The sequence below is a fragment of the Vigna unguiculata genome, chromosome 9, assembly GCF_004118075.2.
Source record: "Vigna unguiculata cultivar IT97K-499-35 chromosome 9, ASM411807v1, whole genome shotgun sequence".
Taxonomy (NCBI): domain Eukaryota; kingdom Viridiplantae; phylum Streptophyta; class Magnoliopsida; order Fabales; family Fabaceae; genus Vigna; species Vigna unguiculata.
The window spans coordinates 35393462-35408214 of NC_040287.1; the positions used below are offsets into that span (position 1 = coordinate 35393462).

The window sequence follows — 14753 nt, forward strand, 5'->3', positions numbered from 1 at the left end:
GACCTGCAGCTATTTCAAAAAAATCTTTTCGTGAACAAAGAACACATTTATTTTCATGTGTTTGGTTATGTCGTGAAAAACAGGGTTATGTGCAATGGAAACTGCAGTCTGGTTGTCACAGTATAGTACAGAAGAGCTGAAGGGAACTTGAAGCTTAGCGAGTAATTTAGAAATCCATAAGAGTTCAGCAAAAGTCTGGGCTAAACTTTTGTATTCAGCTTAAGTACTTGAGCAGCAATAATTTGTTGTTTCCGAGACCACTAGGAAATTAAATTTGGTCCTAGAAAAATAGCTGCACCAAATGTAGATCTTCGATCATCAATATCACATGCCCAATCAGCATCACAAAAGGCTCGCAGAGGTACAGGAGAACTAAAGGATGCTAGCTGAAAATGTGAACCATAGAACAATATGGCCTTCAAGTAGCGTAAAATGTGTTTAACCACATTCCAAAGCGAGTCAAGAGGTTGTGCCAAAACTTAAAGACTTTGTTGACATCAAAGCTAATCTCAGGCCTCGTTAGTTACATAGCATACTGCAACGCCCCCACCACAAATCGATACAAAGTAGTATCTCCAAATAGGTCTGCACCATGTTTAGAAAACTTACAGTTAGAGACCATTGGAGTAGATATAATGTGAGCTTCGGTCTGATGAGTTTTATGAAACAAATCTCGAAGATACTTAGTTTGAGTCATCACAACTTAGTTGTCAAGTAAATGTCTGATTTCCAAACCAGGAAAATACTCTAGTTGACCAAGCTGTTTTAAAGAGAATGTGGCATTGAGACTGGACGTAACATGGTAAATGAGAGAAACTGAACGAAAGGATTTTGATATTTTGACTTAACACTCTGTAGACAGAGGTATTTATAGAAATACAAGAGAGATGACAGTTGTACATAACACGTGTCCAATGCCATACTTAAGAAAAATACAAAAGAATATAAAATGAATTTGAGAAAGTGTTTCCCTCTCTTAGGATCTCATATTTATAATGTGAGATTTCAGGTAGAATGAATAAGAGGGAAGAGAAGAGATACAATGAATAATGGAAGTGTTGAATATAGAGAAAATAGGATTTGAGATTAATCTCCCTTATGTAGAAAATACACATAGGGACTGTATTTATAATAAAGAAAATATGGGTTAAGCCCAAAATACATATGAAGACTAATAACAGTAAAAACAGAAAATAAGATATTAATGATATCTTAACAGGAAGAAAAGAGAATAAGAGAGGTTATATGTAGAAACTAGGTACAACACAACATACACCAACCTTTAGAGAAAATCTATTTAAGATGACTCATTATACCACTCCCTCTCAAAGTTCTCTCAAAGATTTTGTTAACACATCTATAAGTTGATAATTTCATCTAGCAAAATATAGCAGTTTTGTTTGGACAACAAATTTCACCGAATATAATGCCATTTCTATGTATTTAGTCTTCTCATGGAACACTGAATTAGAGGTAATGAGGACCATTTCTATGGAACACTGGATTGGAAGTAATGTGGAGAGCATCTTAGATCTCATAATTTATCTTCACTTGCTAAATTACAAAAATACAGTTGTTGGAGGAATTGTTTTACTGATATAAGCTCACAAGTGAGATGTCATTACCCTATGCTCAGGTTGACTAGTTGATCAAACGACTACATTATGTCTCCTACTCTTCCAAGAAATAATATTTACTCCAGAAAAAAACAAAATATACTATGGTAGAACGTGTACATAGAATAAGCTACCCCATTAGCATCACAATATCCAAAGATTTGGAATATTCACTTTATCTTCACAAAGAAGACCTTGTCCAGGAGCCCTTTTAGGAAACTTTGGAATACAAATGACAACATTCCAACGATCAATACAAGGATTTTGAATGAACTGACCCACAACACCAACTGCAAAAGACAAATTTAGTCTAGTAAGGGTAAGATAAATAAGTTTTCCAACCAGTCTTCTATATCTTTCTGGATCAGAGAAAGTTTATCCCTATTCTACAATTAATTTCTGAGTTGGATCCATAGAACAATCCACTAGATCCATAGAACGTCAAAAGAATATATCCTTGAGAAATTATAACTCCTTCCTTTGATTGGGCTACTTCAGTAACAAAAGATATTTCAGACTTCAAATATCATTGGTCAAAAAATGATTTGGAAGGTGTTGCTTTAATTGAGACATTCTAGCAACATCATTCCTTATAACGACTATATCGTCAACTACTTGTCATTGCTTCAGATCATAGAGAGAGCAATGCAGTTTACAAACCAGACAAGAACTAGAGCCTTCAAACCTCGCTAGTATATGCTCTGATAGCATATTAGGAAGTGATTTTAAGCCTAATTCATCCTCACAAAACTAGCTTATAAGGTGAGAATTACCCCCTCTTATGTGCATTGTGAGTTGGCCTTATTTTTAATCAATGTGAAATCTACACACTCACTCACGCTAAGGATTAGACATCTCAAGCTAGGGACTAGATATTTATGGATGGTCTAATAGCAGAAAAAAGCCATTAACTGACTGAAAGTGGAAAGAAGTTAATCTTCCTTTGGGTCATAAACTTACCTATGTGTTAGGACCTCCAACACTTAATTTTTCTAGTGGAAACTTATTTGTCGTCTAAATAGATTAAAACAATGAATCCAGTACTAAACTTAATTCTCATAATAAATGTGTAAGTACTTTGTCTTTTAAATCACATCTTAATATATCGTATTACTTTTATCCTTACCTAAACGTTATAATATCAACAATTATTATCTTTCATAATATTATTTATATAAAAAGGTGTAAGGAAAACAGTTTTTATAATATGCTGGGAATGCAATTCTACTTTGGTCTGTTTAGCTATTACATCCCTTTCTATTGTTCCTAGGAGACTTAGGGGAAGATGGCGTAAAAATGTCTCCAGTTGTGTAAATCCATGGATATTAAAGTTTCTTATATTTTATGCGAAGGTAGTCACAGTGCAGATAAGTTGACAGCTTTAGTTCTGGAAACAGAGAACCTTAGAGTTTTTTCAAAATAAGATTCTTCTTCCTATGTTCAGATTTGTATAGGGTTTCTTGGCATTCTGTTTTTTGATTTGTTTTTCTTCCCATATTCAGAATTGTATAGGCTTTGTAGGAAGTCATTTCATCTGTTTTACATGAGTTTGGTTTGGTCCTCTCATGTTTTTTGTTTCCTCTTTTTTTTTTCTTTAAGAAATTTTCATGTGATGACAAATGATAAATGTCTTTTGGGAGGTTAGTATAGTTGAGATGTCATAGTACATGATTGACAAATATCTAATGAGTTTTATTTGAAAAAAAAAAAAGTTTCTATTACCATTTCAAAACCTGTTGTACATGATTGCAGGACATTTATGACTAGACTAAAAGTAGTAAGCAATAAATTTTTAAAATACGTTGTTAGTTGTCATACCTGCAAATTACGGTGAAGAGATGTAAAGGGCTCTAATCTAAGAAGGTAATAAAGAACAATGCCCATACTTGAGTAATGAGACCCATAGTAGAAACTGCATGAATAGAAAAACACTAACACATTAGAAAAGGTTATCTATCTTATATGAGCGACAAAATAAAGGATCACTACAAATCTTAGACCAAAACAGACCAATTACCTGGGTATATCAGGATCACAAAAACTACGGTATCTATCTTCAAATACCTAAATATAAGAAGCATACCATAAGAATGGTAATAATAAAGATAATAGATCAAACTGACTTATATTTTGAACGCTAACCTCAAATCGCTTTGTATCAAGTGCTCCAATAGGCTTTGAGAGATCTCGAAATGTAGATGACTTGTTAAAATCAAGAACCTCTGATGAGTGGTCAGCCAAGACCCAAGGAAAAACGGGATATTGGGTCAAATCATTGTAAGATCTTCCAGCAAGTGTATTTAGAATCATTAAATACTCAAAGTTTGTTATATCCCTCCTCCTCCAGTTTTCTCTGGCAGTTTCTGCCATTTCTTGTGCCACTCGCCGATCAACAAAACTAATAGATCCACTCTTATCCCTTCCACTTCCCTTAGGAAATGAATATTCGTTTCTTGTAGTAACTATCAAGTTTCCTATATCTTTTGCATCCTTCATGGATGCAAAGTTTAAAAACACTGGGGCAACTGAATCGCTAAAGAAAATCTCTATGGCAGTGTATCTGAGCAAATACCGTGTCCAATGAACAGCTTTTATCTAATAAGATCATAATCAGAAAAAAGAATCATCCAAAAGAAAAGGAAAAAAATAGATAATCAATATTCAATGAGTGTAGTGCAATAAAACATGCAAAGAAAATGAAACCAGCAAACCAACCTTGGCAACACTCCATCTTCGATGCCGTTTAACACATCTCATAAGTTTAATAGATCCATTTCCATTTGTTAGTTCTGCATGACCAACTGCTGCTCCCTTTTGAGGATCCATACCAGAAACAGGCCACTTATATGATCTTTGTTTTACATCAGACTTGGTGAGATCAGAATTAAGTGAGGCATCAAAGTTTTTAAAAACAGATGACCCACCAGTACCCTCTACCAAAAATTGAGCAGAGAAATGTAAAACATTTTTCATCACTGCCAAATGACCAGCTAATTTTCTCTTTGGGGTCACAAGAACACAAGGAATTGAAACAAGCACCTGAAAATTGAAATTAGGCATGATATCAGCAACAGAGTTTCAGACTACCTTTCAATACCAAGAGACCATATTCCATCCTACCACATACCTCACTAGCTTCTGTTTCAGGAGAAGAGGAAGTATCTTTTCGTTCTTGCACAGTATCCTTTCTGTCACTGACATCTTTAGGTAATTCTGAGGATTGGCAGTCTGAATGATCACCGGGAGTTTGTGTCTTCTGTCCACTTATATCAGTATTGGTTTCATTTGTGTCTGAAGTTCCCTCATCAGTTATTTTTCTTATCCCTTTCAGTAAGAGCTGCTTCATTTGGTCAGGTATATTACCCACAAAACCATGATTACTTTCACTAACAGGAGTAGCAACCCCACTACCAGTGGCAGAAAGAGGACTACACAGACTTTCATCAAAATGGTAATTTTGCCTTAGCTTTGGCCTGCGTCGCCATGTGTCTTCTATCTTATCAAGTTTCCAATGTGTAACAACAGTATTTGGAAAAGGCTTAGCAGACCATGGACCCCTCTCATCAATTAAAGAACGAAACATGTGAATCCATTTTTCCTGTATAAAAGCAACCCTATTTCTTAACAAGCATACAGATTAAATATAACATCTTTTATAAGGAAAAAGCAGGGTTAACAAATGCATAAATGTATAACAAAGAATCTTATGCCTACAGCGACATTTTGCTGCTTTTCCTCAGAAGTCAGCTGGAATTCAGCTATTCTGCTATCATCTGAAGCAATAACAGAGTTCAAGCTGCTTTGTATATCATCTTCAAAAGCTTTCTTGCTGCTAAATTCTCCCGAGGAGTTTTCATCTACTTTAGAACGAAGTTCCTGTATCTGTTGGGAGCGGTCCATTTTAGATGTCTTGATATATTTAGCCTCATCATTTACCTGCAAAGTTAAAGACAACAGATAAAAACACAACACTTCATGCAACAAAATATTCATTAACCATAGCCAGAGTACATAATATATCACTCGTATTCAAGATGACTCCATGGATCAACTGTATAGAATGGAAAGAAACTAATAGATAAAAAAAAATTTAAATTGATCAGAAGATTAACAAGAATGAACACATTGTATGCATTGTTTGACCAAAGTTTTCAAAGCATTTCAGTTCCTGGAATGACCTTAATTAGTTTATAACTGATGGTCATCAAATAAGTCGCATGCTGATAACTAATATACGATATATTTCTTACAAAACAATTGATGAAAATATCACATGACCGGGTGGGTTAATTTTGAACCTATAGCTTAGAAATGTCTTAGGCATTAACACACTTTTCAAATAATTGGAGATACAAACACATAACCAACAACTTGTATCAAATTCTATAAATAATATTGGAGAACACCCACTCCCCTAAAAGAGGAGAGAAAAAAAGTATCAAAATAGACGAAAGTATATGACAATATATTTTCAGACATACTGCTGTCAGAACTCTATCCATTTGTATTAAATTTTGAATGGATGATGCCTCTTTTGAATTGTAGCCAGGATCTGAGGCCTCATCTCGGCTAGCAAGGCTAGTAGCAAGCATTGATTTTCCAATATTGACCGTCTCCCGTATCAAATGTGATAAAAGATGGAAACGAACACCATCATCCAATGTTCCATACTGTGTCCTAACAAAAAGCAGTGTCCTACAAACATCCAAACCGGAAGTTAATTTTTAACAATTTAATCTTGAAACCAGAGAAATCACTTTGAGTCTGTTTTTTGTAGAAATTTGTGGCCAGAAACACCCTGCGGCATTACAATCAGAGCAGGAAATATTTCTTTTTGAGGTCAAAATTCCCAATTGGAAAAAACTTCCCCCCATGAAAAAACACATACTTTAATTGTGTGTTAGGGGTGCAAAGAGTATAAACATGATGCAAGTATTCAATAGAAATATTACCAGATAATAAGTTGCAGCCTGCTTTTGCTTTGCTCATCATCAGCATTTAAAAGGCAAGGTAAAAGTGAGATAAACTGATGGACACACCGTGATGCCCTTTCCATAGAAGACTTACACAAATACAGAATAACAAGGCGATAAATAATTCTAGGACACCTCTCCCCTCGTAAAACCATAGCTTTATCAACATTTTTGTTAGGCTTTGCAGTCAAAGCAGTACTAATCCCTCCCGCTACAACAACAGCTGCCACTTCAGCAGCAGGAATGTTTAAGGACTCAACCAAACCACGTGCCCTTTGACCAAGAGACGGTCCAACCAATGCTGATGATTTCGCTAACATATTGCTGGATCCTTTACCATTCATCTTGCCAATAACAACCCACAATTTGTCATAAAGATTCCACCACTTTTCCTCCATTGTATCATCTTTTGGTATTGGCTGATTAGAATTCTGTGATTTACTGAAAGCGTACAGAATCCAATTGTAAAAGTAGTTTACATCATGCCATGAATTAAATATTCGTTTTTATTGGGTAAATAGTGCCAATGGGAAACAAGGATCTGCATTTTCATACCTAGATGTTTGAACGTCAGCTTCTTCTATCAATACTTCTTTTAAGGCAGTATTGTACTCTTTGTGTTGTTCCATTTCCAAATCAACATGAAAATCGAAGTCACTTCCTAGAAACTGTAAGAAAAAAATAGAACTCTTCTAAAACATATTCAATGGGTTGAAAACATCAGTTGTACTTTGAAATCAAAGTACGATATAATACCTCTATACTAATAAACACATGACAATTTCATTCTGCAAGCTGAAAGCTTTTATAGAATAGTATCTTTAGATGTATATATAATACGATAATGAGGTTTGGAGAAAACATTATTTTACTGTATTTCTTACAGGGAGAAGAATCCATCATTATATTCAGGACTTGTCCATCAAACCTTATTCACTGTCAAACATTTTCTCATTGCAGCAGCATAATGATTAGGAAGAAAATGGAAGAGTTCGATGTTGTGATGGGTGCACTTGTGACTCCCATTGTGCTGTTGATTACCTAGCTTTCATACGACTGTTCTTCTGTTTGCATATTTATATGCTAGTAAGAAGTTAATCGTAGTTTCATGAAATATGCCAAATTTGGGATTATGTCACACCGATTTGATTTTTTTTATTCATAATGCTTTTGTAAGGAAATTTCACCCTCCACGTATAATATAAAATCAAATTTATAGAAACAAACTGAATAATTCAAAAAAAAAAGGAAATTGCAGGCAAACCCTTTACCGGGAGGTCTTTATCAATTTCAGAGATCAGCATCTCATCAATCAATCTCAGAAGGTATAGTGTATTGTCTCGACAGGGCTGTGAAATAAAAATACCGTCAACAGCAGCTGATAGATCTACTTGATTCTGAATCAAATCCTCGTATATATCACGAAGAAAATATCTATATGAATGGCCACCCTACAACGATTAAAAATAAGATACTGTAACTATCATTACACATTCTTGCATCACTTAAATGAATAACATAAAGGTGTAGTCAAATTCTCAACGTACTTCCTCAGAGTGCATAAGAAGGAAATTGACTGTCTCTTCCATCTGTTGCCAGCCACCTTTTACAGAATGCAAATAGTGACTGAGAACAAGGGAATACAAATTCCGCACCAAGTGCAGCTCATCCATTTCGTTGTCACCTTTATCAGGTAATTTGGCATTATAATCTTTTAACACATCAAGCCTCAGAGACGATGTTAACCAAGCATTCCACCCATATTCCTATTAACAATATTATCAATTAGAAAACAGTTTTTCAGATGTTAACAATCAAGAAGACCTTTCAGAAACCATACCATAAAAGCTTCAATATTTGAAGCATTTGAATCAAGAAGGTCAAGTAAATCATTCATTACTTTCATTCTTGCGGGTGCATTTTTACAGCCCAACAGATATCTGAAAATCAGAGGCAACATTTGAGGAAGTAAAAAATGACTACCCTTGCTTCTCACCCTCTCCAAGGGGTGTCTCTGTAAAACCTGTAAAGAAGAACTTCCATTAGAATTGGCCATGAGTGACCATAAATAAGAATCATAATGACTAAGGGCTGGCTAGAAAGAAACTTCTCCATGAGCACTTTTAAAAGATAAAATACGAAGAAAAACATTAAATTACCTTATTCATAATTTGAAAACCAGATTTTCTAGAATCTAACAGGAAATCGTGCATGAACTAATTTTAGCTTATTGGCAAGTTAATTTCATTTTTTTCTTCTTATTTTCTTTTGCTAAAAGTAACTTTCTTTGCAACTTAGTTCACTTGAACTCATTATCAAGCACACAATTTAATCCTTGAAATACTGTTTTGCAAATGTCAGAACTAACGGAAAAATGAGCGATCTACATCTCCTATACCTGTTTAGGGCTAGCACCACCAAGAAGAACATCAAATAAAGTGGCACATAGAATGTCAGTCTGTGGAAAGCAGAACAGTCTATCAGATATAGCTGAGAAGATCGGTTGCATTCGGATTTTCTTTTGGCTATCTGAAATAGATCGTGGCCTTCCCACTGGGAGGTTAAAGAATCTTGACCCCTTCTTCTCCGCTGGAAGGCCAACCAAAAGCCTTCCTATGAACTGTAAGCTCAACAATCTAATAGATTCAGATCCCCTAAGACAAACCAAAAATCATGACCACTGATAAGAACCAGATATACATTAACTGATTTCATAGAACAATATATGTAACCTTCAATCTACATGTTAATGTACAAACTAAAATTTTAGACATAACTTTCATAATTTCTACATAGAAAAAATAAACATTTGTTTTCTTAGCAAGGATATTGTTATTTGCAAATATCCGAAATGCAAGTTTTCGAGCAAGATACACAAATTTTTACAAGAGGATGAACTGAACAAAAAAAAATAATGGAAAAGGGATAATAAGCATAGTAACCTGTCTCAAGTTTAGAAGAAAATAATTTCTCTCTTATTCAGTTCCTTCAAGACTAATTTCTCTCTGATCATACATATGATATGTGTGTGTGTATACATACATTGATTGGATAATGTTGGAAGTCCTACATCGATCAGAGATAAGGTCAATTCACAATATATAAGTGGGGTGCAAACCTCACCTTACAAGCCGATTTGTGGGGTTGAGTTAGGCTTAAAGTCCACTTCTAACAACATGAGGGGGTGTGTTGGAAGTCTCACATCGACTAGAGATAAAGTCAATTCACAATATATAAGTGGGGTGCAAACCTCACCTTACAAGCCGGTTTTGTGGGGTTGAGTAAGTTAGGAAACAAGCACGGTCTATTCTAGGAAACAAATCCTTGACATTTTGGAATCGATACGCTGGTAATAAACCAAGATGCAGCCAATATACATTACTAAAACCAATAGGAAAAAAATCTTAAGCTTCCTAAAATATGACAACACTAGCCCTCAAACTGATAAATAGTTGTTCTCAACTTGGATATAATTCTCTCAAAACTAAGGAGCCCAAAAAACTAAGGATTTTCAGCAATGATATACGCTAACTGTTTTGCTCATAACATTCTCTTCAGGTGTCCAATTTTAATTGATTATTTTTGCATTGGATTCTAGACTCAAAGAGCTTTAATTTGAGTGGTAAAACATAATTTTTGGAGCTCTAGATGCAGTTTAATTTGGAAGTTGAAGGCAGTTACTTCGACAAAGGCAGTTTCAGCAACTCTTGCAAAGCTACTATAATTAGCTAAGTTGGCAGCACACCCCCTCTTCATCTAATATGCTATTGGGCTACAGAAGGAATGGCCTAAATCGAGCTGAGCTGTGCACTACCACATCAAGAGAGAAAACCAAAACCAATTTTGTTACCGCCAGCACACACTCACAAACATAGAGCAGCTTCTTGGAATTTTCTGATTTTGCTAATTTTGAGCCTAGAGCATCAACTTTGCAGAGAAAAAAAAGGGCACCCTTTGTTTGGAGTAAAGAAGGAGGTACTGAGAGAGTCAATTTTTTGTTGGGAGGAGAGAGTATTGTGCAACTGGGTGTGGGATTGAGAGTGCTTTGTTGGGAGGAGAGAGTATTGTGCAACTGGGTGTGGGATTGAGAGTGCTTATAGTTCTGTTCATTTGAAAAACAAAACTAAGACAGTTCAATTAAAGAAACAAAACCAAAACAATTCAGTATTTTACTATGCATGGGACCACAGTAGCAGCTGCCTCCGGATTCACAGTATGAATAGCAAATTCCTCTAAATCTACAATGCTATAGTGCCACTATAACTGCTATTTAACATCAAGAAAAATTCATGCAGAGAATGACAAGGGTGACATACCGCTGGAGAAGATTGACAAAAACCTGACAACCACCAATTATATTAACTTGTTCAAGGAAAGAAGACAATAATGATAACTGGGAAACAGCACGAATAATCATGTGCAAGACATCTTCAATACAGGCCATATCCTGACTTTTCTCAAAAAATGCTATGAGAGCTTTTATGTCTCCAGCAGCAATGTTCTGTCTGCATATCCCAAGAATTTGGAAAAAAAATTAAACAGATTACAGTGAATGTCAGTTGAAAGGGTAAAGATGAAACCGTACCTGAGACTCATTTCACCAAGACTTAACAAAAGAAGACGGATCTTATGCATTTCTTCTTTGCTAGGGATTCCTCGTCTTTCCTTGGTAACTTGTTCAGAAACAGAAAGTTGAAGAGGGTTACTTCCAGCGAATGATTCATACTTTACATTTTCACAATAGAATTGATGAATTATATCAAGGACACGCGGAAGCCGGCATAGACTCCTCAGTAAACGAGGATCATTGTCAAATTGCTGGATCAGAAACATGTACAGTTCACGTTGCACCTTGTAAACAGTGCAAACCCAAATATGAGGATTAAGAAATATGTTACATACGGCCTCTTTCACAAGCATCTCCGCCAGACCTGAGAAACATCGAAAAGGAAAAGGAAAAAACAAATTGAGCCAAAATAAATATATCATCAAACGAAAATTAGATGCAGAACACATGGGAACAAATTACGTACCAGAATTGGAAACAACATTAAAAAGATGCCTCAACGCAGAAAGAGTTTCCAAATTTAGTTGTCGCGGAGGAACTGATTGTAACAGGAATCCCAGCACAGAAAATCCAGACACAATATACATTTGTTGTTGATTTGCTAAATTCTCGTCTAAAAGAGATGCAATAAGCTCAATAACTTCAGTTGTCACCCACTCCCTCATGGTCTGTGTTAGTGGTACACCATTTGCAGATTCTCTATCTTCGTTTTCAAATTTAGAACACTGAGCAATAAGTGGGAAAAGCACAGATACACCACCAACACAGTATATTATCTGCTGTAGTAATCGTCTTGAACATAGCTGTGTACCGCCTATTACAGCTGCTTCAAAAGAATTCTTATCCAATTGATGATGACTCGTTATTGGTGAAACGTTAAACAGCATTCTTCCAACACTTGCCTGAAAAAATTGATAAACATGTTTGAGTATTGTTATTGATGAAATATGGCTCAAACTTATCTCTTTTATGAGCATTATTAAAGTTTAAGAGAGAGAAAAGAGAGATTAACAAAAGAAAATCAGTTTAGTGCTTAAAGAAGTTCAACCAACTTACAATATGATAGGTACATGTATTTATATGTCAAAATCCAAGTAACTAACTACTAGATAGATCTGAGAACCTAACACATGAAAAACTAAGCAACTAACACCTAACTAATTTTGCAAGAAAAAGAAATATTCCAACTGTCCCACAGAAGTACAAAAAAATAAAGAAAGAAGGAGTACAATTATACTCCAATAGCCCCTGCAAGCTTACAAGGGGTGAGGAGCGGACCTTGAATGCACCACTTTAAGCTCGAAACGAAAAGCTCATAACCTAGAAGGAGAAAGACCTTCTATATTGATCAATAACAGGGACATGAAAAAAATGAATAAGCTTGTTAACAACCTTTTCTCTAACAAAAAAAAAGTTTCATATGTTTGGTTTTGGAATGAAGAACAGGAGCGTGTGCAAGAGCAGCAGGGCTTAAGCACATCAGTAGTGGGGTGAAAAACTTGTTCTGATAATATACTTCAATCCAAGCACCTTCAAGAGCGAGGTGAGCCAAATATCTACATGTTGCTTCAGAGCTAGATCTACCAACAACAACTCTCTTTAAACCATCAAAAAACCAAAATAAGTCCAGAAAATATTTAAGCACCTGAAGTAGATCTGCTATCATCCGATTCTATTTCCCAATCTACATCAGTACGCATGAATAGTAAAAGGTGTGTTGTAAGGAAGGACCACATTGCAGATGAAAACCAATTTAAGAGCTCCTCTAAGATAATACTTGAACTATATAGGAAAATAGAAAACTATTTTATTCTCAACAATCACACCAATTACATTTTCATAATCTATTTGTAATAATCATATCTTTAAAATTAGAAAATTAACAGAAAGATTCTAAAGATATTTTTTCCTAATTACTATGGAGATATTAAGAATATTTTAATCCTAATAATTTGCTATTTACAACAATCTCCTTCAAGTTAGTAATGAATAACAATAATCCCAACTTGGCTACAACATCCTAGAATTTGCCCCAAGGAAGCCCCAAAGTGAATATATCTCCTATCTACCGGTCGTACAACACAAATTCATACAATCTTAGAAAGTGGACTTTAAGACTAACTCAACCTCATAAAACTAACATGTAAAATGAGGTTTACACCACTTATATGTTATGACTAAATCATATCTCTACTCAATATAACATCTCCAACACTAATGAATGTACTTGTTAGGAACCTAGAAACAATGATGATAGAACAAGATAAAAAAAAAAAAAAGACAGTCTTACACTCTATTATTCACTTTAAACACAGCAAAAGCCAAAGCTTCCAAAGAAAAATTGTTTTCCTTTTGTTGGAAGTCCCACATCGACTAGAGATAAGGCAATTTAAAAATATATGTGGGGTTGCAAACCTCACCATACAAGTCGGTTTAGTGGAGTTGATTTAGGCTTAAAGCCTACTTCTAACATGGTATCAGAGCCAAGTTAGAGTCTATCCTAGCGAACTTTCTTGGACATTCTGTTCCACTCGCTATCAAGCCGCTAACGGACCACCCACTAATTTCTAGTCCCACGCACGAGATGAATATATCTCGGCGTGAGGAGGTATGTTGAAAGTCCCACATCGACTAGAGATAAGGCAATTTCATCACAGGGTTCTCACTGTCACAAACATCAATTCAAAAAGACTCCCCTAACTCTAGTTCACATGACAATATATAGACTTTTAAAAAGTTGTTCATCTCATATCAGATAACATCTAACTGTTATCCAATTAACTGCTTCTGTTTTTTTTTCCTATAGTATACTTTCAAGACCCCTCCTTTCTCCCTTGCCTACAAGCACTCTTAGTCATTGACACAATAATTGCTCCAACACGATCAAGTTCCTCTTTCTAGGCTTTCATACCAAACAATGGATAGAAAAACATAAAAACAAAGACCTAGTTATGATTCAACCATTATCACTTTGATTCATAACGTAGTTAACAGGTTTGACAAAGGTACAAAAAAATTCAAATATACTCACTCCGGAGTCAACCGAGTCGTCATCAACCCATGAAATGGACTTAGAAGTTACGTACGACCATCTTTCAGTGGCAACAAGTGCACTTTCAAGGCAATGTGTGGGCTACACGCATCAATACCAATGATGACAGGAGACCATGTGTGTCAACTTTGTTGATGATGCACATGTCGATGGCAAACAATGGCAGTGGCAGTTGTTAAGGAAGTGGTAGAGACAAGGCTTCCAAGAAGCATCAAAACATGCTTAAGAAGTAGTGTTTGATAATTTGTGTATGCAAACAAAAGGAAGAACAAAAAACTTCCATCTTAGTTTTAACAAAAATATCCCTATTATAAATCGAGTCAAAATAATAAAGCCATCAAACTGATTACTAACCTCGATCCAGAAAATAGTTAAGAGTGAAGAGATTTTTAAGATTAAAAATATAGTGCAATTAAGAGGTAAAACTGTCGAAATAGACTAGTTGCCGCCATTGATAACGATATCATCAACAAAAAACACAAAATTTGAGTAGTGGCTCATTTGGCTTGATTGTTGGATTTTTCACATTTAAAACTCAAATATTT

General features: G+C 35.2%; 1 protein-coding gene across 13 annotated transcripts in view; it reads right to left on the minus strand.

The window, feature by feature from the left end:
- The window catches only part of LOC114164076 (BEACH domain-containing protein B), a 46990-nt gene that overhangs the window by 12695 nt on the left and 19542 nt on the right, over positions 1-14753 (minus strand). For 10 of the 13 annotated variants that reach the window (XM_028048567.1, XM_028048563.1, XM_028048566.1 and 7 more), the window contains 16 exons: positions 11623-12058; positions 11175-11520; positions 10906-11094; positions 8988-9243; positions 8430-8612; positions 8137-8355; positions 7861-8040; positions 7145-7257; positions 6569-7030; positions 6098-6311; positions 5331-5552; positions 4744-5214; positions 4332-4655; positions 3759-4211; positions 3634-3680; positions 3435-3528 (listed from right to left, as the gene is read on the minus strand). In XM_028048567.1, coding sequence (XP_027904368.1) covers positions 3435-3528; positions 3634-3680; positions 3759-4211; positions 4332-4655; positions 4744-5214; positions 5331-5552; positions 6098-6311; positions 6569-7030; positions 7145-7257; positions 7861-8040; positions 8137-8355; positions 8430-8612; positions 8988-9243; positions 10906-11094; positions 11175-11520; positions 11623-12058 — 4209 coding nt within the window. Of the gene's footprint in view, positions 1-183; positions 586-3434; positions 3529-3633; positions 3681-3758; positions 4212-4331; positions 4656-4743; positions 5215-5330; positions 5553-6097; positions 6312-6568; positions 7031-7144; positions 7258-7860; positions 8041-8136; positions 8356-8429; positions 8613-8987; positions 9244-10905; positions 11095-11174; positions 11521-11622; positions 12059-14753 lie in introns of those variants that run through there. The other 3 variants (XM_028048575.1, XM_028048569.1, XM_028048572.1) reach the window with 3 other exon arrangements.